The sequence below is a fragment of the Coturnix japonica genome, chromosome 2, assembly GCF_054131305.1.
Source record: "Coturnix japonica strain WE chromosome 2, WE-NBRP24, whole genome shotgun sequence".
Classification (NCBI taxonomy): Eukaryota; Metazoa; Chordata; class Aves; order Galliformes; family Phasianidae; genus Coturnix; species Coturnix japonica.
Window position 1 is genome coordinate 89,695,685 of NC_140664.1, and position 23,579 is coordinate 89,719,263.

A 23,579-nucleotide genomic window follows, 5' to 3' on the forward strand; every position below is an offset into this window, starting at 1 on the left:
AGAACAGAAATGTCTTGAATGAAGCTCCAGCCCCCTGAAACACCTGTGTGGCTTAGGTCACACAAGAGGGCTCCCATCAGAGTAGTCTTTACAGCTTGTGGGGCTTTTCCTGACACTGTCACTGGAAACCTCCCTGCCAGCCTCTAAGCCTGAACCCTCTCTCCTGACCTTCACTCAACACTGGAGCTGAAATAGCAGAGCAGGTGAGCTGACCAGAACACAGCACTTTGGTACATTAAACCACACTTGTGTGTGTGTGCTTAACTTGACGGGGGTTCACTTGGCTTTGTTCTTTCAAAAATCCCAGTCAGAACAAGATGAGCTCAACCCATTGAGTGCAACTCCACAGCAGCTACAGCCGCATTAGGCAGATCACAACGCCTTTCTGCATAAACTTGGGCAGCAGAATGCATGTACTATTATCATTCTGTGTCATTTTTGTACCTGTTTATGCATGGAGAAATAGTAAGATATATGCATACATTCATATAATAATTAGCTTAAGGAGAGACAAAATATGCCAGTTTTCAGTATAAAGTTGGGATAAAGCTGGATTACTAAAGGCACCCTTTTAACACTGTGTATTTTTCCGTGAATCTTTTCATATTTTCTACTTGATTTGCAACTAAAATGCAGCTGGCAATCTCCTTGCATTTGCAGTCGCTGAAAACTCTCATGATTCCATGCCTAAATAAAGAAGTCAGCCCAACCACAAGCTTGTCCTTTCAACGAAAGCAGGACAAGGAACCCTCCTCCACCCCATGATCTGAGCACAGGCACTGTGCAGCTCCTCTCTGGGCTCCGAGCAGCCCGCACACCCACGCCACATAAGTCCCAGGAAGATCATTTCCCAGCAGACATTTGCAGACACGTTACTAACGATCCAGCTGCTAATTTAGCATCTGCTCGTATTCTCAGGTTACCAGTGGGTACCTCCCCGCCCCAGCAGCCTGCTCTGAATGGGTAGTACTCACGCACGGCTTTGCCTCTCTGAAATACAGGGGTATATTTAGAAACAGCCAGCAACTTCACACAGTAAGGCAGCGGCACGCTTCAGATTAAGTAGGTAAATAAAACCCAGTCAAAAGTAATAATAAAACAAACAAACAAACAAACAAAAACTTTTCAAGACAGCACCTTCTTGATTTAGCCACTCCAAGAAAGTCCAGAGGAAAAAACTTTTTATATTGCAACTTAATCTAGTGAAAAAGATATTTCTTCTCCCCCACCCTTTCTCAAAAAAGCAATTTGCTGCCGCTTTTTTGAAGCAGAGTTTCTTTAATATGAAACCAAGGCATGCAAGATATGCTACATATATTTACTGTATGAAGTGAAAAACCTCCTGTTACTACAAGTATATTTCTGTTAGATCTGGATTCAGATATTGAAGCTTTACTTTAAACTCATCTAGAAATGAATCTGCCACCAGAAAAGCTCCGCGCTTTCACTTCAGACTAAGCCTGCGCTGTAGATGAAAAGATCCCTACTCTTTGTACGCTCTGTGTCTTCATTTCACAACTAGAACTGAACTACACGGCTTATATAATAGTCTCAAAGTTACACAACATTCTCTTGTTTAGATTGTTAGGTTTTGTGATAATAACATTCTGAAGTACTAAACCACCGTAACTCTACTTATCGAATACACACATAGACAGAGAACCACTGAGTGGCAAAGAAATTAATGCAATGAAGAATGCTGCTTAAAAATAAAAATATTTCTCACAATAAAAAATAAGTGCATTATTAGCCAGACAGTTCTCTCACTTTAACTGAAATACTATTCTAGTAGAATATATGTATTTACGCAAGCTATAATAATGACAGCACATTATGAATTACAGGCTGATTCAAACACAGAGGCATACTCAGACATAATAAATGAGTTGATGCCAATATTTAGATCTGCAGCCAGAAGCCATATGGCTTGTTATCAACTTTATGTAATTGCAAAGGTGCGTATCAAAATACACCCAGGTTGTTTTAGCTTTAAAAGAACTGGAAGCAGACTACATGTGAACACATTTTTCCCCCTCTTTTACTTCAGGGCATGAATCTCAAGATAGAATCACTCAGGTTGGAAAAGACCTTAAAGATCATCAAGTCCAACCACGACACGACCATACTACCCTAACAACCCTCTGCTAAATCATGTCCCTGAGCACCACATCCAAACAGATTTTAAACACATTCAGAGATGGTGACTCAACCACCTCCCTGGGGAGCCTATTCCAGTGCTTAACAACCCTTTACGTAAAGAAGTTTTTCCTGATATCCAACCTAAGCCTCCCCTGGTGCAACTTGATCAGCATGGAGGCCTGAAAAATGTCAGAAAACAGGACAAGAAGTAGTTTAAGAAAAGAGATTTATACAGCAGCGCACTTAGGGACATGGTTTAGTGGATATGGTGGTGATGGGTTGACAGCTGGACTAAATTATCTTTGAGGTCTCTTCTGACGTTAATGATTGTGATTCTGTACCCTCACTGTATGCCCAGCTGGGCTCTCATAGCTCCTGCAGGCTGTGATACCTCTCAGCCTTATGCCAGCAGGCTGCAAGCCATTTGGGCCACCAACAGCTAGACAAATCACCACCTGAGTGGCAGCCCTGCCACAAGTGGTGATTTGCTGAGGGGACATGAAGGACCAAGGAGCAAACAACATCAACCAGAAGAAAAGCAGGGACAGTGGGGTCCTTCCAGTTCCTTTAAACCCTGGCCCCTGAGCAGCAATAACTTTACTCCAGCTGTCAATTCAAGGATGCATTTCTACTCAAACATCCAAATTAAAAACTTGCAAGAGAATTTGCAAAAGAAGCTAGAAAGAATAAACTTCACCATGAAGGGAAAGAAAGTTTTCTTCAAGTTTTTTCTCCATTTGTTCTTAAAACCACAAACACCTAAACTCCACCAACTGCTGAAACCTGCACACATCAGTGGCCCTGCCCTACCCAAGACACTGACCACACAGAAGTCAGTCTTGTCTCATACACAAGGCTATGCAGAATTTCAGGTGATTTGGGAGACTGTATCAAATGTCTATATTGCTGCACTCTATCAAGCAGTAGTAAAAGTGAAGTATGTATCCCTTGGCCCTTTCCTTCCACATGCTTTTTGAGGAACACAAACCACCACCCAAATTTTGTTTCAACTCATAGTATTGCTCTTCTCTCCACATAACTGGAACTTCATCAGAAAACAATTTCCTCAAGAACAGCAAATTTTACAATCTATACCTTGCACAGTTTTTCAGACTGTCATCCTCATGACTCCATCTAGGACTCTGCACTTGTCAGATATAAATGGTCCAAAGACCAATTCCAGAAGGACCAAAACAGCCACACCATTTCGTAGACATGGTGACTCTGGAGGCAAAGTTCTCCACCAAAGCATTTCCTTTCAGCATTTTTCAACACATACTATCCAGAGTTTCATAGTTTATCTGCAGCTCCATGTGAAACGAACAGAATTAATTATTCAGAGATAAGCTGAAGTTTTCAAAGAGTCCAAAAAGAGTTACACGCTTTCATTTAAATTTCCAGAGAGCCAACCAAAGCTGTAAGATCAAAGAATACACTTCCTTCTAAGAGCAGAAGTCAGCTCAATACCAGCCACTCGCTCACTTTTGTGCCATTGCACAAAATCTCACAGAGACCAGTTGCACACTGCACATGAAGCACCTACATATTCTTATCCTTCCTCAAACCAGTACCCACTAGCTATACACATACTACTCACCAGCAACACAGGAAGTAGCCCAGAGGAGAGAAATCATCCACTTCCCAAACATGTGAATCTCTCTATGGCTGTTTAACTTAATCAAGAAGAATGGAGGCATTTTCATTACAGTACAAATCACAAGCACTACAGATTCATGAAGTCTTCATTCCATTCAGATCACCAAGATCCTTGTGTTTTATACAAACATTTATCTGGCTGACAGAAAATAATACTATTTTTACTCTCAGCTGCATCAATATGGTAACGGTGATCAATATGTTCACCATTAGACTTACTGGTTTTCTTTCCACTACGGAGTTGTCGTACCTTCAGTGAAAAAGTAGCATAGAAAACTAAGAAAAGTCTAGACAGTTTTAAGGTTTCAACTTCAAATAATGCTTGGTGAACGCAATTTTATACAGGAAACTCCCTGTTGCTGATTTGGGGTTTTGTCTTAATCTAAATAATGCTAATGAAAGATTTATAGATATTTGAATACTGTTGCACACGTACAGCCAGGTGCTAAACAGAGCATGTGGGGTTTGTTTGCAATTTGAGCTTCCCCATGTTTTTCCAAGTATCTGCCTAGCCCTTCCTGACCAAGCTGGGAAGAGAAATTTAGAGCCCCCGTGCTAGTGACATGTCTTTTCCTATGTGCTCAGGATTAAGAACCTGGATAATTCCTCCAAGATTAATCAGAAGGCTGAAGTAGGAAAGACAGCCCACAAAAGAAGAGCAATAGAATGTACTGCCCCTTCTGAAGTATTTGGGTCACTCTGCATGGCTTGTCTGCATCAGGGACTGGCGAGCACAGGCTGCCTAGCCATGCAGACATTGCATGCTGCCCAGTGTTCACATTTGGCAACCGAGCTCTGCAGGGAAAGACTATTTGCATGAGCACAGTTTTCTGTATTTTATACATGCAGTGGTTTATCCTCCAACCATAACGGTAGGTTGGAATATAGATTTGAAAAGATCAACTAGGAACTGTTCATATATACATTGCTTTTAAAGAAAAGTTCATTTGCACACAGACAAAAAGTATCCAGTACTGTTCATTTCTTCCCAGGTAAATCTAAGCTATACTGCAACATATTGGCAATTAAAGACTTACATCAGTTCAATACTACACCAAGTTTTTTTTTAAAAAATACAACCAAACAACAACAACAAAACAAAACAGAAATTATTCTCAGGTAGCAAATTAGCAATATAAATAATTTGCAACGCACTGCAAAAAGTATTTGTTTCCAGGTAACTCCTTATGAAAATGAATCAGAATGGGGAATTTACGGTGCTTTTCATGGCAAGAAACCCAAGGTATCTGTACAAACAGGTTTTACGCTTCAGGCAGTTTTGTATTTGTAAAATACTTTCCCGTAGACTTGGATCCCATTTTTTAATAGGATGAAGTATGGAATTAGACAGCTTGAATGTAAAGAGATATCATTCCAAAATAACTACGGCTAATTTGAGAATACACAATGAGAAACAATAAACAGTGATATGGATGAGCAGTCATCTCAAACACAGCTGGTGCAATGTCTTGACAAGCTGAGGGCTTTTTTTTTTTTTTTAATAAAAGCAAATGCTACCCAGTCGTGTAAAAAGAACAAGAGCAATAACAGAAACAACTGAACTCTTTATCTTCAACTAATTCCAGCCACATATCCTTAGTTTCTGAAAGGTCTTTAGCTGTAAAGTACTAGTGGAACCACAGTACTCTGAAGTTTATTATCATGTAAATAAAGAAAAACAAATGGAGAACAAATACAAACTACAAAGCGAAGTCCTGGTAAAGAGGCATGGACAGTGAGTATCTATAGCCAACCCAAACATGCAAGAGTGACACTGTGCTGGTCCTCCCATATCCATGGCAAAGCAGCAGATGCATGGATTTCAGTTCTCTGTGCCCTGAACCAAAAAGCACGTGGATGTGTCTCTTTCCTCCCCACTAAGCTGGTCCTACACATTCAAGGTAATCCAGAGCAGCTGACCAAAGTCCTGTTATTCAGTATATCATTAAGTAATCAACCAGGGCTGTGGATGAGCTTGATTTCCTGGCAGGTGAAAGCAGATTCACTCCCTCTGCCCGAACAGAGCCCAAAAAACCTACAGGCAGGGATTGATTCTGCCCAGCCCCTACCGCTCTCTTTGTGCAAAGTTACACTGATATATACAGTGATTATTAATATATATATTTTTAAGGCCCTGGTTTGTTTTATATAATGGTAGAAAAAAACAATTCTTTAAAAAAAATGAAGAGCAACAACAAGAAATAATATAGCTAGAGGGTGTGGGGACAGAGGAAGAATTTGCTTCTTCATCCTTCCATCAAGTGCTAAAACCACTCGTTATTTACTGCAAAATAGAACTACCAAAAAAAAAAAAAAAAAAAAAAAAAGAAAAAGTCTCTAATCTGTCATTACTTCTAAAATACATAATTTCATAATTTGTCTACTTCAGAAAGAAGAATTCTTCTCCAAAGGTATAATAAATTTTCCTTAGAAGACTAATGCTTTTCTTCATACTTGTGAGATTGATTGATTCGTGAGAGTTGCAGATTAACTACCTGTATTTTCAGGATGCTGTTCTCTTGTTTCTTACAAGTCCAAGCAAGAGCTGGAAGGAGAATATAGTTAACTGTATTAACTGCTTAGAAGTTAAAGAGAAAAGCAATTTTACTTTCATCATGAAATAGCTTAATCGTGAACATACAGTTCCAGGTCTGTGCTTAGAGAATCTCTTTCTAAATAGTTCTACACAGGTGGTACAATCTGCAAAAATTGAATGGGATGGAGAAAAAAATAACTAAATTTATTACGCAGAAGTGAGGTTTATTTTTTTTTATCCTCCTAAGTACATGGTAATTTGTAAAATCCACAAATATCTTAATTTAAATTATTGTTCTGTAATTGCCCATGTAAAAGGCAAGGCATAGCTATTGTCTTTTTTCATTTCTTTTGTATTTTGTATCTGACGCTAGACTCTATCCATCACATGTAAATCTGTCTTAAAATAGAAAACCCAGGTTTGGTTAGAACCAAGTAATGATGCATTAATACACACTCAGGAATAACAGACTCGACATGACAACGACGTTCTTCAATTTACTAATTTAAGAATAGAATTAAAAATACACTCCAGTGTTAAATTAAAGCTTTGATTTAAGGCTGTATTAAGTTGTCAAGTGATGCCCAGGCTAAACTCAGCCCAGCTGGCCTTAGGGGATGCGCAGCACATGGCCCATCTTTGGAGGACAGCTACATGGGCTGCAGATAGAGCTTGGGATGGGAAATCAGCCCCAGACTGTCTCCCTCCGGAAAAGGAGCCATAGCATTCAGCAGCCCCCAAGAAGCAACAAAGTGGCAGCAAGAAGAACACACATGGCAAAAGGCACACAGTTATGGACATCAGGCACCAGGGCATTACTTCTGCATGCTATTAGATGACCGAATTATTCCAAGTTCAGCTCAGGCAGGCAAACAGAGGTAATTAAAGGCAAGCAAAATAAATAATTGCGTTGATTACAATGTAGCAACATGATCTGAGCTTGCTGTAACTGTACGCAGCGAATTTGTAGAATCAGTGTTGGAAAGACCTGAAGGTGTCACCACTCCAGGATTTTAATTACGCCAAAAGCCAATGCTTGGTATCCTTCTCAAGGAGAAGATCTCTATAACTGAGATTTGTCTGCACAGCACAGTGCAGTCGTCAGAAGGCCTCGTGAGCAGTGTGACCAGCCTCAAAGAGAGAAACAGCACTGATCCTGAAACATGAGATGGGTCCCCCTGAGAAACTAGGAGTAATTTCTTTGGTATCTGCGTAGGCTTTGGAAAGCGTAGGCTTGGTACCAAGAGGAGACCAAAATATTCCCTTGTCACTGCCCAGAACCATTGTCACACAGTTCAGAAATACAACACTGCAGCAAAAGAATATATAAGAAGAACACAGGAAAGGAAAGTTTCTTCCTTCAAATTCAGCTGAAACTATAGATTGATTTTGGAGACTGCCCTTATGGAACTGAGGAAAAACCAAAATGAAAAACACACGTTCTGTGTGCAGTAAGAGCAGGCTTACTGTCCTTTATGTATTTGTCTACATGTTATTTTTGCTGCACATGCAAGATATTAACATCAAACAAGAAGTAAGCATAATAAACAACTCTCATAAGAAAACAAAAGAAGGAAAGGTCACCTAAGCACTGAAATAAGAATGAAAAAAAAAAAAATTGTTTTATCCCAAAATAACTTGGGGTATTTTGTATCTTTTTGGAACCTACTAGAGCTCGGAAAAAAAAAAAAACAAAACAAAACAAAACAAAAAGCTGATTATATCCTAAAATAACTCTACACAACCTACACATACACACACACACACAAAAAAAAAAAAAAATAAAAAAAATAGAAGAAACATTACTACTTTAAAGGTATTTTCTCTTTTACGTTGGAAGGATGCTACCACAGCTCCCAAGAGACCTCAGGGGCAAACTCAACAGCATCCTCACTGTGTGGTCCAAAGCCAAAGTTATGTAGACAGTATAAAAATGGAGCTCTTTGCAGCTTTGGAGAAGTTGACTTTGACTGAGGCCTTCCTACATCTGGTGGCTCCTCCATACAAAGCAAGATGAGGACATTGGCCAAGCCCTGGAGGCCAAGCTCCTCCTTGTGTCGCCATTGACACCATCTCCTTATCACCAGCTGGCACCAGCAGAGAGGAGAAAACCAGCAGTCTATCCCCAAACAAAAAATTGCCTTTTCAGAGGAAACAAAAGATGATACGCAACCAGTATAAGAAGGTAGCATATCATCTTAATATAGATGGAAGCACAAATGCTTACTAAAACAGTATTTGGAAATTTAGAAAGCACCTCAACAACCATCAATATTTAAAGCTCTATGTAGTTGTGTGGACTTGAAAGAAACATAATTAATTATCACTTGTGGAAAAATAACAGTTCTACTCTGATGGCTCAACATAACGATAGTGTTTCAGTAGCAGCTGATTGGCTCAGGCTGCATTTACATAAAAAAACAACCCAACACACAGTGATGGAAAACAGGTATGGTGAATGGGGAATGTTACTGCTTGTTAGTTGAGTTGTCCTTACTGAAAATAGGAAAGAACTCTTATCTGATTGAGTGCTTCTGGACTGGTGCTTGCTGTTAAACTTTTACAGTATGTCTGTATTTAGAACACTGATAACATAAGATGTAATTTTTGTGCTCAAGCTCCATGCCAGCAGTGCGACTTTGCATCTTATCTGCTTATTTTATTGGCTAAGGGGAATATTAACTGTTAGCACCACAAACCAGAATAGTTCAGTAAGACTTTCTTCAGGCTTTGGCATCATTGTTAGGGTTTGCAACAGAAACCGATTTTAACACAACACCTTTGGGAATACCACGAGGCTTATATATTTTTGGCTTTTTACTCAAAGCAAAAGGGACTTTCAAGTGGTCCAGGCAAATTCTGTGCAGCAACAGTTAGAGCACTATAAACCTTCACCCCTCCCATGCAGGTCCTTGTATGTGGTTCTCTATAAGCTAGTACACAAATGGCCTGGCTGATGGTTATCAGGTGAGAGACTCTCCATCACACCTTACCAGGCTATGCCATTTTACATATATCATTACAACACAGAAAAACCCACAGACCTGCCTTCTAACTTAGGCACAGCTTAATCGCCTTTAATAAAACAGAGATCATCGGGGTGGTATCGCTTTTTGATTCTCACAGAAAATTGTATAGTGCCATCACTGGCATGATGACAGGAGACTGCTGACTCTTCCCATTCAATACACTGCAAGGAGCACACAAAACACAACTGAACACCACATTCAGTTTACTGGATCAGCAGTTAGCATTACTATTGTTATTACTGGTCCAATATACTCCCCCTATCTGGAAACTATAGTGATAATAAAGGCACACTAAAACCACTTTAGATATCTTTTTCTTTTTTCCCCCCTTATCCCTGATGACAACTGCACCAAAACCCAATGCCTTATGCAGCTTTTCAGCTCGGGGAATAATGAAACTGAAAAGCTTTCTGGCTGAAGGTTCTAAAAGCAGGCATTGGGCACTGTTTGCAGCAGCTATCCCGGCACTGCCCTGCCACTCAACCTCTGACTCATTCCTTGGCACATCGCTGGCATTGTAATGCTGAAACTATGACAACAATACACTATTCCCAGGATCTCTTATTTAACGATAAGCAGCCCAGCTCATGGAGCAATTGATAGCTCTGGAAATGCCCTATGCGTAAAGAGGATTAGTATGTGCTGCAACATCCACTATCTAGAAATGCAGCTACTTCTAAAAGATCCTCAAGTCACAAATTTGGGTGGAAACAGAGATAGTAACCCTTTTTCCATTCCTGGCTTCTAATGCGGGAGCCGGCTTAGCCCACTAAGCAAAAATATATTTCTAAAGACCTTTCAATCTATCAGAAAAAGCTTTAAAGAGTCAAAGCTGTCAATTTTATGGAAACAACAATGGCAAAGCACCACAAAAAGCTGCAGTACGCAGAGCATTGCCATTGCCAGAAAATCGAGTGTTTGCTGATGCTGAGGGAGTAGCTAAAAGCCAAGCACAGGGGAAGGCTTGTTCAGGCTCTGAATTGGGATTCAGGAGAAGAGAGATGTTTCTCCAGCTCTGTCACAGGCGTCCTGGCAGCTCTGAAGCAAGCCATGCAAGCATGGTCACATGTCTGCCTGTATAGCATGGACTCCCTAAGTCCATTTATTAGAAGAATGTTTTTAGGAAGCCTTCATAAATGCTTCTAAAACAACTTGAGTTCATTGACATTGAGTCTTAATACATACTTAAAGCACAATAGATGTTAAAGACTATGTATATATATTCAAGAAAAGTCTAATTCCTTCATTGCACGGCAAAGAAAAAAAACAACCCACAAAGGATTAACCACACACTAAGCTGCAATATATTTATCAAACAGACTTCCAAATTATTTAAGAAGTTGCTTTTTCCCTTTGTGAGCAATATCATCTAAAACTGCACATATAAGAATGGTCTAAATTGTAATCATATCCCCTTTCCCAAATGTTATCCACTGCAGCACTCTGGAAAGTCAGTGATTGGTGCAGCTTGCTCTGATAGGGCAGTAAGTGAAATCTGTCCCATCAAAATGCAGTGCTACCCTTGCTGAGTACATCTATAAAGAAATATGACCATGATGTAAAGTAACAGAAGCAAAAGCTGCAGAAAAATGAAGTTGGAATTACAAGAAAAAAAAGACACGAAGAACATATGAAACATAAGATAGCAGGAAAGGTCCGACTCCATCCAACAGCGGAAGCCATGGCATAAAAAAGAAAGATGAAAAAAATACGTAGGATATCCATACGAAAGAAAAGAATGAGTCAATTAGGAGACTGGGAAAGTGAAAACAGTTCTTGAATATTCTGGACAATGCAGAAATAATACTTTAAGAAGAAAGAAAAAAACAAAAAACAAAAAACAACCAAACAAAACAAATGAAGAAAGAAGAAATGGGAAACCAAACTCAGAAAGAACAGCTGTTGTGATTGAATTGCACTGCTTTATCTCACCTTGTTGCTTATTCTTAAAATTAGCTCACTTATCTTCAGCAATCCTGAGATATTAGTCACGACTGAAAATGCCTATGCTTTGCAGGTCAATAATCATGTTCATACACTGGTGCAATACAGCAAAACCCGCCCTGTTTCAGTTTACATACTAGCAAGCCCAATTCTTCTGTTAGTCTTACACCATTCTTTTAATGTGCTTTGTCTCCACTGACACGAGAAGTAATCTGAATTCCAATTACTGGTGAGAGGAGGACAGGGCTAACACTGGTGGCGGTACCAGCAATGTGGGTACTCATAAGAATGCCATCTGAATCCTGTAAGAGAGGTGTACAAACCAAAACACAAGATGAAGGATAACACCAAAAGTACAAGTGGAAGCCTGCCAGCAAAGGGATTGCCAACTCACAAACATTACTTTTCTACCATGCTACCTAAAATGACATTCAGTCATCGTCATTTGCCATCCATCGTTCTGCACATTACATGCATGTCTCTCATAATACAAAGTAGGTGAAATATTAAGTTGAAAAAATGGGAAATTTTCAAGATTAATTACATGGTTGTTTCCATATATCTTAAATGTTCTAACATCTGATGGTGAGAAATGATACAGCATAAGTTATTTTATGCTGACATTTATGCAGACACTATGAGAACAGTAGTTCTCTCCAGGCTTTTCCACACAACGATCACAAGTATATGCTAAACACTGACTTTTTTCTTTAATTTTTATTGTTTCAAAAAGGTGGATGTATGATTTCATAAAGCAACTTGCTTAAGGACTAGAATAAAAGGAGGTTTCAGCAAGTTCAGCTGTGTGACGCGCTTTATCCATGGGTTTACTTTTCCGAGTTCAGCATGTAACGTCACTGCTGTTTCGCAGCCTTTATCTGACTTACATGGTCACATCAGTCCAGCAGATAAATCACTCCAAAGCAGGTGTGTTAGCATGTGCCTCTATTTGTGATAAGATCCTGTGAGACGGGGAAGGAGTTTGCAGTACAAGTAGTAAAGGTCCTACACTAAAAAAGTTGTACGGGCACCTATTTATGTAGGCATTTCACCCACCTATGCTGAAGGTTTCAGGGGAAGCCCCTGTGCTCAAAGAAGCACCCATATGCCGTGGGCTCAAGTGGGAGACAACAATGCTTGCACTCAGAGGATAAAGCTCTGTCCTGTGCAAGAGCTGATCCTGCATGTCCCTATTTTAGGGTTGAGTTCTCTAAGTCACTTACGATCAATGGATGCCATTTTTTTCTTGCTACAGTCAATAAAGTCACCAGTTGGACATTCAGGAGATTCAGGGGCCTCTTCTCTGTTCTCCCTACCAAAATAAATGCAGCTGCACACACCAAAGCAGTAGGTTTTCAACAACTGTTTTTTCCCTCTTCCAGTCATGCTCCCATTGCAACACTACAGAGCAAATCCCATGTACTGGTATTTGTAGAATCATAAATTCATAGAATGGCCTGCGTTGAAAAGGACCTCAAAGATCATCTAGTTCCAACTCCCCTGCTATGTGCAGGGTTGCCAACCACCAGATCAGGCTGCCCAGAGCCACATCCAGCCTGGCCTTGAACGCCTCCAGGGATGGGGCATCACAGCCACCTCGGGCAACCTGTTCCAGTGTGTCACCACCCTCTGAGTGAAAAACTTCCTCCTAATATCTAACCTAAACATATTCAGTGTCTTAAATTCACATTCATAACCTAAAATAAATGTTAATTAAGTATGGCATTATGGACTTAATAAAGCTTCTAGCCATTAGCGTTAGTAAGATTCTTCGGACTGATGTCCACAGTTATTCTTGAAACAGAGAAACAGGAAAAACCCTGAAGCAACAACACAAACAGCATCTTTTCCTTCGCCATTTAAGACAAAAGCAAACAAACAAAAACCCACCAGCATCCTACTTATAAATGTGCAATTCCCAGCAGCTGCGCCATGAACACATGCAGCCAGTTTATCCGTGCAGAGCACACAGTGGAGCTGCTGGACTCTACTGCACGATACATTAAATCAGCACACTGTTTAACAAGGAAAACCCTCAACATTACTGTTAATGATTTACATAGAGACAAAACAGCTCTGCCTAAATTTTGTTAAAAATTATAAAGCTGGGATCATTTTAACCCCTTACTTTCAGAACTGGCTGCTAACTCAATCAACAAGCTGGGAACGTGTAGCGCAGTTCTTCCACTGCAAAAGGAACACAGTTCTGCCACAGTCATCTAAAAATCCATGTTCCCAGACAAGTTCCACAGATGCTGCTGACATCTGGATCCCTGCGGGAAGTGACAAGGACAGAAGAAGCTATCCTCTTGCAATGCTTTCCTGGCCAATTTCCTCACGGAACAAATAAAACCTAATTAGGGAGCAAACATCCATTGATTTCCAGTACTGATGTTGGAAATTTAGAGAATTACGTATTTCTCAGTGAAATCCGCAGCTGACAGCATGGGCACATCCAGGCTGAGATTCTACAGCTTCCAAGGAAAGCAGGAGCACTTCAGCACTTAAAAAAGACTCAGTTAGGACAGACTACCGCTGAGTACACAACGGCTTTGCCACCAGCATATCGTTGCGCAATATCCCAAGTGTAGTGTAACCTTAGGACAGGCTCAGCTCCTTGGGCTACGCTGGGAGTTCTTCAACTGAAGTTAATGCACTTACAGCAACTTCTGGCCATCCACGTAGTAAACATCTGCTCATGGAACCAGCTCCACACTCACAGAGACAAAACTAGCTGTTTGTGAGTTCTATTCAGTATATTGCTGAGCTCCGAGACACATAAACAAGCAGTTTATTTTTTCATTCCAGACTCTAACAAAACTCTGGATACCCAGCAAACAGGACAAGATTTTAATGAGCATTACAGAGAGAGGAGTGCTTCTTATTCTTCAAAGTGCTCACAGAGAAAGCCAGAAGCCTTACTTCCCAAGTCCAAGAAACATTACACACAGTTCTATTACTGCAGCATCTTGGCATCTTCTCTTCACCCACTGCCCCCTGTTCTAATTTTGAGTCACTCACTACAAGACTTCCCATCAAATAAAGAAACGATGGAAATCAAAGATTAAAAAACGAAAAGCCACGTTAGCCCTCAAGCACGTAGTTTAATGCTGTTTTTTATTTAACTGAAATTATGACACGAATATTGGAACTTCAAATAAATAAAAAACTTCAGAACCAACCACAGTCCTCCTGAATGCGAGCGGGCAGCATGAAGCAGAGCAGTAAACTGCACCGAGCGTTCAGCACAGCCTCAAACCCGCCTTGCTCCCACTCCGATCAAAGCGATCTCACCACCGGTCGACCCCCCGACCCGCCCCGCTGCAAACCCTCTCCCACTCCCTCCAGCCATTCGGGCCGCCCGCTCGGCCCAGCGGCCCTAAGCCCGCACCCCGGCCCCAGCGCCGCCCCACTCCCTCGCCCCGTGCCCGGGCCGGGCTGCACGGCGGGGCCCCGGCACCTGCCGGCAGTGAAGACGGCCGCTCGGAGACCGAAGCCGGGGCTCGGGGGTGACTTACCCGGTGGGCGGCTTGCCGGCCGTGGGGCGGACGAGGGTCTCCATGGGCGTTCTGAAGGGTCCCGGCGCCAAGAGAAGCGAAGGTCGAAGAGGAGAAGGAAGCAGAGGGCAGCTATGAGCACTGTCTCCCCACACCCGAAAGCTTTTCCCCCGGCCCGGCCGCGCTCCCGCAGCCGCTGGCGGGGCGGGGAAAGGGCAAAGTTACCGCTCCCCGCTCCGCGGCGGGCGGCACTCCCGGCTTGGGGCGGGAGCCCGTTGAGAAGGAGGGAGGGAAGGAGAACGACGGCCGCCTGCAGGGCCAGCACGGACGCGCCGCCCGAGCCGTGACTGGTCGGCCGGGCCCTCCTACCTGCGGGCACTCGGGGTGGGAGCGGCGGGTGGCTCGGCAGCTGCCCGCTCTCCTCTCACCGGCCCGTGCGGGGGCGAGGGCGCACGCGGAGCCGTTTCCATGTGAGCGCTCGGGACAAACACAAACACGGCCGCCCCCGCCGCCCACGCACCGTGCGGGCACCAGCGGGAGATGGAGGCTTCGGCGGGGTGTCCCGGCGGACCCTCGCCGTCCCCTCAACCCGCGTGGTCGGCGGCGCCTTAAAGTCTCAACGGTGTCAGAAGCGCTGCACGTCCCCCGGCACAGCAACTGTTACACTGTGCGTGTAAGGAAAGCTAGCTGGGGGCTTATATTACTGGAGGATGTGCTCACTCTCCGACGTGCCTCGCTTTGGGCACCCTGGCCCCTCGCAGGCATTTCAGGAGTTCCTCTGCTTCTCTTCCAAGCCTCTCTGTTCGCTTCACCTTGTGTTCCGGGTTGTGGTGGCAGAAGGGCCAGGCCACCGCCAAAGCACAGAATGGGAAGGCTAAGTGAGGTGAAACCCCATCACAGAGCTGAGGGTAGGGGAGCTGCCTTGGCCATCTCCCTTTGACAGTGTGAGGATTCTCCTCAGGTCCTGGCAGATCAGCAGAAGTTGAGAGCACTGCTTTCTATTTCTTCCTTCCCATCCCTGTCATACAGAGAGGGCTTGATGCTGAGGGAGGCAGCTGGCCATGAAAACAATATTCTGCAGAAGCAAAGCATTACGGATCCCTGTTAACATGGGTAAAAGTTCACTGAGTCACCACAGCTCAGTAATTGTCTCTGGTCATTTGAAACACGTGTCATGGTAATGAGCCACTTGTACCCCTATGAGAATAAACAGGCTGGCTTGCATACATTATTTTGCAAGGGAACTGGTCTCTCAGATTCAGTCTCACTTACCAGAACTACCAGAAATGAATGGTGATCGCAGAGAAGCTGTGCATGTCCCATCCTTGGTTGGATGGAGCCCTGAGCAGCCTGATGTAGTAGTAGGTGGCAGCCCTGCCTATGGCAGTGGGTTGGGGCTGGGAGGATCTGAGATCCTTTCCAACTCAAACCATTCAGTGGTTCTATGATTCTATTTAACCACAGGGTCTCAATTTCATAGCACTGTATGTCATGCGTTTGGTACATTTTTAATCCCCCCCCTTTTTAATCCTAAATCTAAATTCTTACCCTAGAACACATACTAAAGCTGCACAAACACAAAACCTCTACCAAACCTCAAAGATGTTCCCACCTCAGAACTCTCTTTGCTGTTCTGCTCCAGGAACCTGCAAGAACTTCCTGCATCTCACTGTGTTGTGCTACACCTGAAGGAAGGTGTGACGTCCTCGTGGCTGTCCTGCAGCGCAGGGCTCTGACCATCTTCTTCACCGCCTGCAGTCCTGTTCCAGTTTCTCTCGCCCTTTCCCAATAGCTTCACTGTTTCACATTAGTTTATTCTCTAGCAGCATTGCCTAAATGTTTTCTGTTTGATAGCATTTTCTCTTCAATTCCTATAATACAACATTCTTAGAGTATATAAAGGCTGCCACAACCCAGCAGTGAACAACAAAATAGTATCTGCTTATTGCATTTGCTTTATTTTATACAGCACAGTGAATGACTGTCATCAATCCCTGAAATCACCATCTCAACACTGCTCCAGAGTTCCAGGAGCAGTAACACAGATTGCCCACGTCCAAAACCGTTCACTCCTATGATGGAAGAGCCTAAGGGGATTTGTGGAGCATGCACTGCAATGCAATGTAAGAACTCGCCTTTGGTGCACAGGCTCCTTGGCACCCAGCCCAGCCCTCAGAAGAGGGCAAAGGCTGTTCTTCTGGTATGCACTGTCATCTCTGCATCAGGGAGCTCTGCTCAGGTTTTAGGCAGAGGGCTTTGGTGCTGATAGGGACTGTAGGCTTGCAAATATAGTGAAATATCAGTCAGGTTGAACATATTTACATCCTCCCCTCCTCAAAATAAATAAATAAATAAGGGGAATTTTAATTCTTTCCTGTCTTTATGAGAGATCTGTCTTTATGAGTAGGATACTGTGCTTGGCTCTGTCTAGAACGTCATAGCAAATCTCAGAAAAGCTTCAAGGAACTTTGGAACAGTGATTTTATTTTCTTTTGCAGTTATAAAGACGTGGTGTAACAAGGCTGTGATGTCATTTGAGAACCCCAAATAAGACACAAAGAATCAAAAAAGTACTAATCATGTGAAAATGTGACAAGCCATCTAGAAGAGCACATGGATAAAGGATAGCTATGTTATATTAAATATTATGGAGCTATGGCTGAGATAATTTGTATTTCTAGTGTATGTCTAGTTATCAGGTAATTACTGCAAGAAGAATGAGCACCAGCACACACAGTGCAAGTATTATGGACAGAGGGTGTCCTTTTGCTTGAGAGAGCACGCATACAGAGCGTGGGATGTGATACACACTGGAGGAGAAAACAGCTTAAAACTGTGATGTTAATAGAGCAGAAGGAATTTCTGTGAACTCAGCCATCAGGAAATTAAAAGCGAGTTATATTAAATGTGGCTAAAAGTGGACATGGCAGACACTGGCATAACTCAGACAGAGCCTGGTATGTCTCTACAGTGTGCTGACACAGCCTTGAATCTATGAGTAGTTCACCCTTTGGGGATTTTATTTTAGAGGTTGGATATTGATTACATGCTTATTCATCCAATGTTCTTCTCTTTTCCCCAGTAATTTTATGGTTTGTTGCTTTTTTCCCAACATTTCATTCTGTATATTTTGGATAAGTAACCTTCTATAGCCTCTGTTTTCTACCATTCCTGTTGGGGGAACTTTTTTAGGATTCGAAATCCCAGCTCTCCTCTGCAGGTAAACTAGCCTTAATGAAGGGATATTTACATGCACAGAATATTGGCCTCAGCAAATGACTTAGACCTTATGTTCTCAGGCTTAGCTGTGGTCAGAGCCTTCTTAGAAAAGATGCTAATGTAAGATGCTTCCCAAAATCAAGGAGTTGCGTCACTGATACTCATCTGAGAACAGTGTAGGGGAAGGCAATGCAATTATCCAGGGAAAATATTAAATTATTCTTTAAGAGCATATCATAACTACATGATTAAAAAAATATTTGGGCCATGTTTACCAGCTCGTGAACTAAACTGCTTTAGCTACTTGATATAAATGTATCTTCCTTGTACTGAGGTGGGTAATCCTGATTAATGTTCTGGTCAACGTGACCCAGCTACAGCCATTACTTGCTGCAAGGATTTTGTTCTTTGTTTATTGAGCCAAGGAGTGTCTGAAATTGTCAGAATGGCATTTCAGAAAAGACTCACAGCCTCCCAAATACCAGTGCCACTAATACTCCCTCCAACACTACTACTTTCTGTAATTAAAAGATGTTGAGCTATGCTTAGAAACATCCTCTCCATTTTCTTGGTAGAGAAGTAGAGCTTTTGGACCGCTCTGCCCAGCAGGACTAGCAGAAGGGGAAATTCAGTTAGCCTTCTGTGTAAACAGCCTTCCATGGATCTGAAAGCAGATTGTTTAGAAGCAAAATTGTAGCATGGCACTTTACTTTGGCATGACACTTTTCCAGTCATTGTAGTATAGACAGGCCACGCTTTAGTACAGCAGGGTAGGACTGACAAGAAGATGGCAGAAAGGACGTTCTGTGTATTGTCCCATGCAATAAAAAAGAACAGAGAGAGCACTCATTGCATCAACTATTGACATGGCATGTTTCCTGTTTCCCTTATGCAGCACAGTGCACATACAGCAACACATGGCTCCACCATTCAAAACACTCCTGTGCCACTCCCAGGCCTAGCTTCCTGTAGGCAACAACTGCTTGCACTGTAAATAGAGGCAGTGAGGAATGCCTTCTTTGGAACACTGACTTTTAGGCAAGGACTGCACTTCTAAGCTTGAAACAAATTAGTCCCATCAGCAACCAAATGCCTTTAGAAAACAATTCTCAAGTGCCTTATGTCTGCACTGAATATTCAATATCAGAGTTTCTATTTCAAGAAGGCTATTTCTGTTTTCATGTATATAATATAACCGAGCTATAATCAGAAGAATTATGTCCATGCACAGTTCTCTCCATAAATATTAAACCCTGAATGAGGATAATCTTTATCAACAATGTCTACAACTATCTTTTATCTTACAGACTGAGTTTAAATTTCTAACACTATTTCTAAACATAGGTGTTTCACTGCAGTCTTTCTCTGAAATTTAGAAAGTTTTAATCTTTAGTAAGTATTGGTATCTCAAGGTTTCACTCTGAAACTTCAGGATAGATAAAGAAAACAACAGGGATCTAGAAGAGTTCCAAGATTACTATGTAATTCTCGTTTAATACTTGCATCACCTGGTGCATGTTTCATTTAAGATACTTAATCCAGATTGACAGCAGCGTAAAATGAAAACAGGATTTGGTTCTGCATTTAAATCAAAGCTCATATGCCACAGATAGAGACATACATGTTTGAACTTACGCAAAAATAGAAAAGCAGCAAGCTTTGTCTGCTGGTGTATTTACTTTTACTTAATTTGTGTTTGCCTTAGGTGAGCAACACCTTAAAGCATACAAAGATTTAGACATGTTTAAGTTCACCAGTATTATGTTGAACTTATATTTGATTCTTTAGAAAAAGTAGGACCCTTTGAAATATTATCTCTAGAATTCTCCATAGACTGAACGTATACTTAATAGATGAATGCTGTTAAATGTGGGAGCTACATGTGCCCCCAAACGTCTAAATCACTGAATTATAGTAATATGAGAATCAGACCCCTAAAAGATAGAGCTTCAATGGATGCTGTTGTCAGGAAAGCATCCGAGGAAGGCAGATGAATTCTGAAGACTGACATTCATAAGACCTTATATGCACTTTATACCAAGGTTACAAATGTAAGGAAGTAAACAACAAAAAGCTTACCTTGAGGAATTCTCACTGAGCATATTTGGATTGTCATCATGTACAATACATTTTTTAGCCACTAACAAGTCATGGCACATCCTCTGGTGCAGAGGCTGGTTTCCCCACCACCCTCCTTTCTGAAGTCTGCAAAGCTTTAACTCTACTTTCATAGATTTCAGAGGCTCATTTCATTTCATCTCATCATTTTTTTCTTTTTCTTTTTTTTTATAACATACCTTGAGACCAATCCTGCTGCTTATCTTTCTTTTCAGAAGATACAGATTAGCTGGGTATGGCAGAAGAGGAAGAACAGAGGTCTTCCAAAGATGTCAAACTGTACAGATCCAGGAGAAGTCAGGCTGAGTGATGTATACAGTTGGTTCACCACAGTGTCACTGGACAGCTGCAGACACAAGAAAAGGTAATGCTTTACTCTTTAGCAAGGGTTGTGGTCACCTTCCTCACCCTGCTCCTAAAAGCAACATACAATTAGAAACAAGAAAAAGTCTTTGAATAAACAAGGAAGAGATTGGATAAACCAGTTAGCAAAGAAGAGTTGATGAAATACAAACTATCAGGTGAACATCACTGGCCTGATCCATATCCTTGTGATATTATCAAAGTTTTCAACTGGCTCTGTTTTTTCCAAATTTTTCACCTCACTTGAAACATGAGCAGCAATGACTGAATTTTACACAGCCTTTGTTCTCATTTCCTCCTCTCTTCCTCTTGAATGTGAAATTAATCATATCTTAATCATACCTCCAGTCACCCAGGAGCAGTCTGTAACTACATCAACTTGGACAGACACCTATCTTTCACTTGCCCATGAAGGCCAACATCAAGGGAAGTCTTCAGTGGGCCTTAAATAACCTGCACCTTGAATTAGGTGGTTGATTAACCTTTGGTAACTTTTTGTTTCTCCGTCCTCTCCTAGTTTGTCAGTTCTCCTCACCCTGCAACCTCAATGTAGGAGACGAATGTAAGTTATGACTTAGTTAAACTGAAACAACACTCTCTTTCTTTAGGTGAATCATCTGCAGTTATCCAGAAAATGTAAAGCATGAAAATTACCTCTGGTTTGGGGGTATCAAGAAAGTAACTACTTAGACTTACTTCGGAAAAATAAATATGGAAAACTTCTAATTCATAAATAAATAAATCTAATTGCATACCATTCATGGCAACTGACTGGAACAACCAGATTAAAGAGCCTCTTGTGTTTTTGCAATCAGACACGTGAGTGGGGCATTGCACTGCCGCATTCCTTGCAGGACAGCCCAGAAAACAAACGGTGATGCAAGGAGCTGCATTTGGTTTCTGCTCAGCCTTGTGGCAAGAGTATTGCCCGCAGTAGTCTGGCATTGCACCCAGTGTCCAGCCTACTGGCACAGCTCTGCCTTCTAGAAGAACAGGCAGCAAGCCAAACCCCTCCTGCTCTCCACCTTCTCCCTCCACAAAGAGGGACAAGAAGAGTGGAAAACAAGAGTCTTGCACACAGTGCAAGAGCTTTCAGCACAGCGCACATGTGACAGAAGTAGACTCACTCTTTTTAGTAAATAGACATGTATCCATAGAGACTTAAAGGAATACATTGATTTAATTCTTATACTGATTCATAACCTGAACAATTATTAAAGAAACTCACTAATTTATATGCGACCTTCTTATTTCAACAGAAGATGACAAACAAACTTATGAATCCTCTTAAAATGCATTAGATTAGTGCCTGTCACAATGATTGGGATGCTTTCACAGCACTTACTGATGTTCAAAGATCTAGTTGTCACAAATCTGACTTCAGTAAGCACAATCAACCAAAGTGCGCGTGTAGCTCTTTGCAAATTTTTACTCAAACCATATTCTGAAAACAGCCCACAGCTTCCTTGCAACGTGATGAAAAACAAGAGCAACATTTTGACTGATCATATATGCTTTGCTTATAACACATCATACAGTCCCAGTATTTACAAAGTGAAGACCTGCTTGAGAAAAACGCCTTATGTGTGCACAAGCAGTAGACCACTGTGAGCTATGCAGCAGCCTTCGTGGCCTGGGCCATGGTTTCTATAGAGGTCTGTGAGCTACAAATAGAGGTTATCAAAACTGAAGGTTTTCATGCACCCCCACACAGCTGCTGCAGCTCAGTTCTGAAACCCTTCTCTATCAGGTTGCCCAATCTCAGCTGAATTGTTGCCAACTCCCAGGTTACCTAGTGAAGCAACAGGTCCGTCTCCAGTGCCTGCACAGGTACAGCTTTCTCATACTGACATGTTTGGGTGTCAGAGTATAGGGAAATAACAGAACAACTTGTGCAGCTCAAGATGTGGTGTTTTTAATCATTTGAAAAAGAATGACATTTCAAAGGTATCACTGCAAATTAAATTTCAAGTTTCAAATTTAAATATTTTGTTTTTTTCAGTCTAGTAAGTTATATGTGGCTCATTTATACATGACAATTACATTTCCAAACTGTTGTCTAATGTAGATGTTACCTGTTACATATGTTGTCTGAAACGATTGCTGTAAATTACATTTCTTACAATAATGCTTTATGAATACCTCATTCCTTATCAATGAATAAAGACTATTAATGGCTATACATTTATAAATGGACTGTAAAGTACATATCTTTATAAATATACATATATATGATTTTCTTATTCCAGAATTTTATTTTTTCCTTTTATCCCCCTTTGCCTTTTTTTTTTTTTTTTTTTTTTTTTTTTTCCCTTCATACTGCCTCACTTGGAAACTCCAAATGCCTGTGGTGTCTTGAGTGCCCAGATGCGTACAAGAGCATATTCGGATATGCATATTAGTGCACCCAAGCAAGATCATTGCATTTATTGTTGGTAAACTGAGGATTCATAAGTGAACTCTGAGATTCAGAATTCTTATTCCTAAACAAAGGTTTTTCAAGAGAAAAAGAATAGGGTCCAACAGTTGAGCCAAGAAATTAGATAAGAACTTGCCCTTTGTTTGAATTGGAAGCACAAAATGCAATTGAGTTTTGCAGTGCTCTGGTAAGCAAGAGTACAAGGACATTATGAAAGCAAAGCAAGAACAATCCTCAGTTTGATCCCTCTGAGGGACTGAATTTTGGACTTAGCCCAAAAATCAAATAATTTCCCTACATACCCTGAATTCTGAGGGGAGAGAAGCCCCAACAGAGAAGCTCTCTTTTGCCATTCATAGAGGCAAGCGGGAGTTGAACAGAGAGCAGCAATAGATGTGCCCTGAATGTTTTGTTTTGTTTTTGGTACATTATGTTACTGTGCTTGAGAGGCATTGCGAAGAAATGGAGTTACAAAGTTTAAAACTTTAATAGTATTTATAGTTTCATAATTTGTTTGTAGCTTTTTGAAATGTATCTGGGGAAACTGGTGTCCCAGTCAAAGGCAACGACCAACCTCTGGTAGGCAAGTGCAAGGTTAGCATTGAGCAGGGAAGTCACGAGTTCTGCTACAGACTGTACAAAAACTAAACAGTCTGTAG

The 23,579-nt window shown here is 41.5% G+C and overlaps 1 protein-coding gene and 1 long non-coding RNA gene across 10 annotated transcripts in view; one reads left to right on the forward strand and one right to left on the reverse strand.

The window, feature by feature from the left end:
- The window catches only part of COBL (cordon-bleu WH2 repeat protein), a 151,043-nt gene extending 130,559 nt beyond the window's left edge, over positions 1-20,484 (reverse strand). For 8 of the 9 annotated variants that reach the window (XM_085538016.1, XM_085538011.1, XM_085538014.1 and 5 more), the window contains exon 1: positions 14,823-15,257. In XM_085538016.1, coding sequence (XP_085394142.1) covers positions 14,823-14,866 — 44 coding nt within the window. In that variant the 5' untranslated portion in view covers positions 14,867-15,257. Of the gene's footprint in view, positions 1-14,822; positions 15,258-20,317 lie in introns of those variants that run through there. The other variant, XM_085538013.1, reaches the window with a different exon arrangement.
- On the forward strand, positions 20,422-21,260 carry LOC146762036 (uncharacterized). The gene is made up of 2 exons (XR_014942864.1): positions 20,422-20,502; positions 21,110-21,260. It is a non-coding gene; the product is annotated as an uncharacterized LOC146762036 (long non-coding RNA).
- Positions 21,261-23,579: the final 2,319 nt, after the last annotated feature.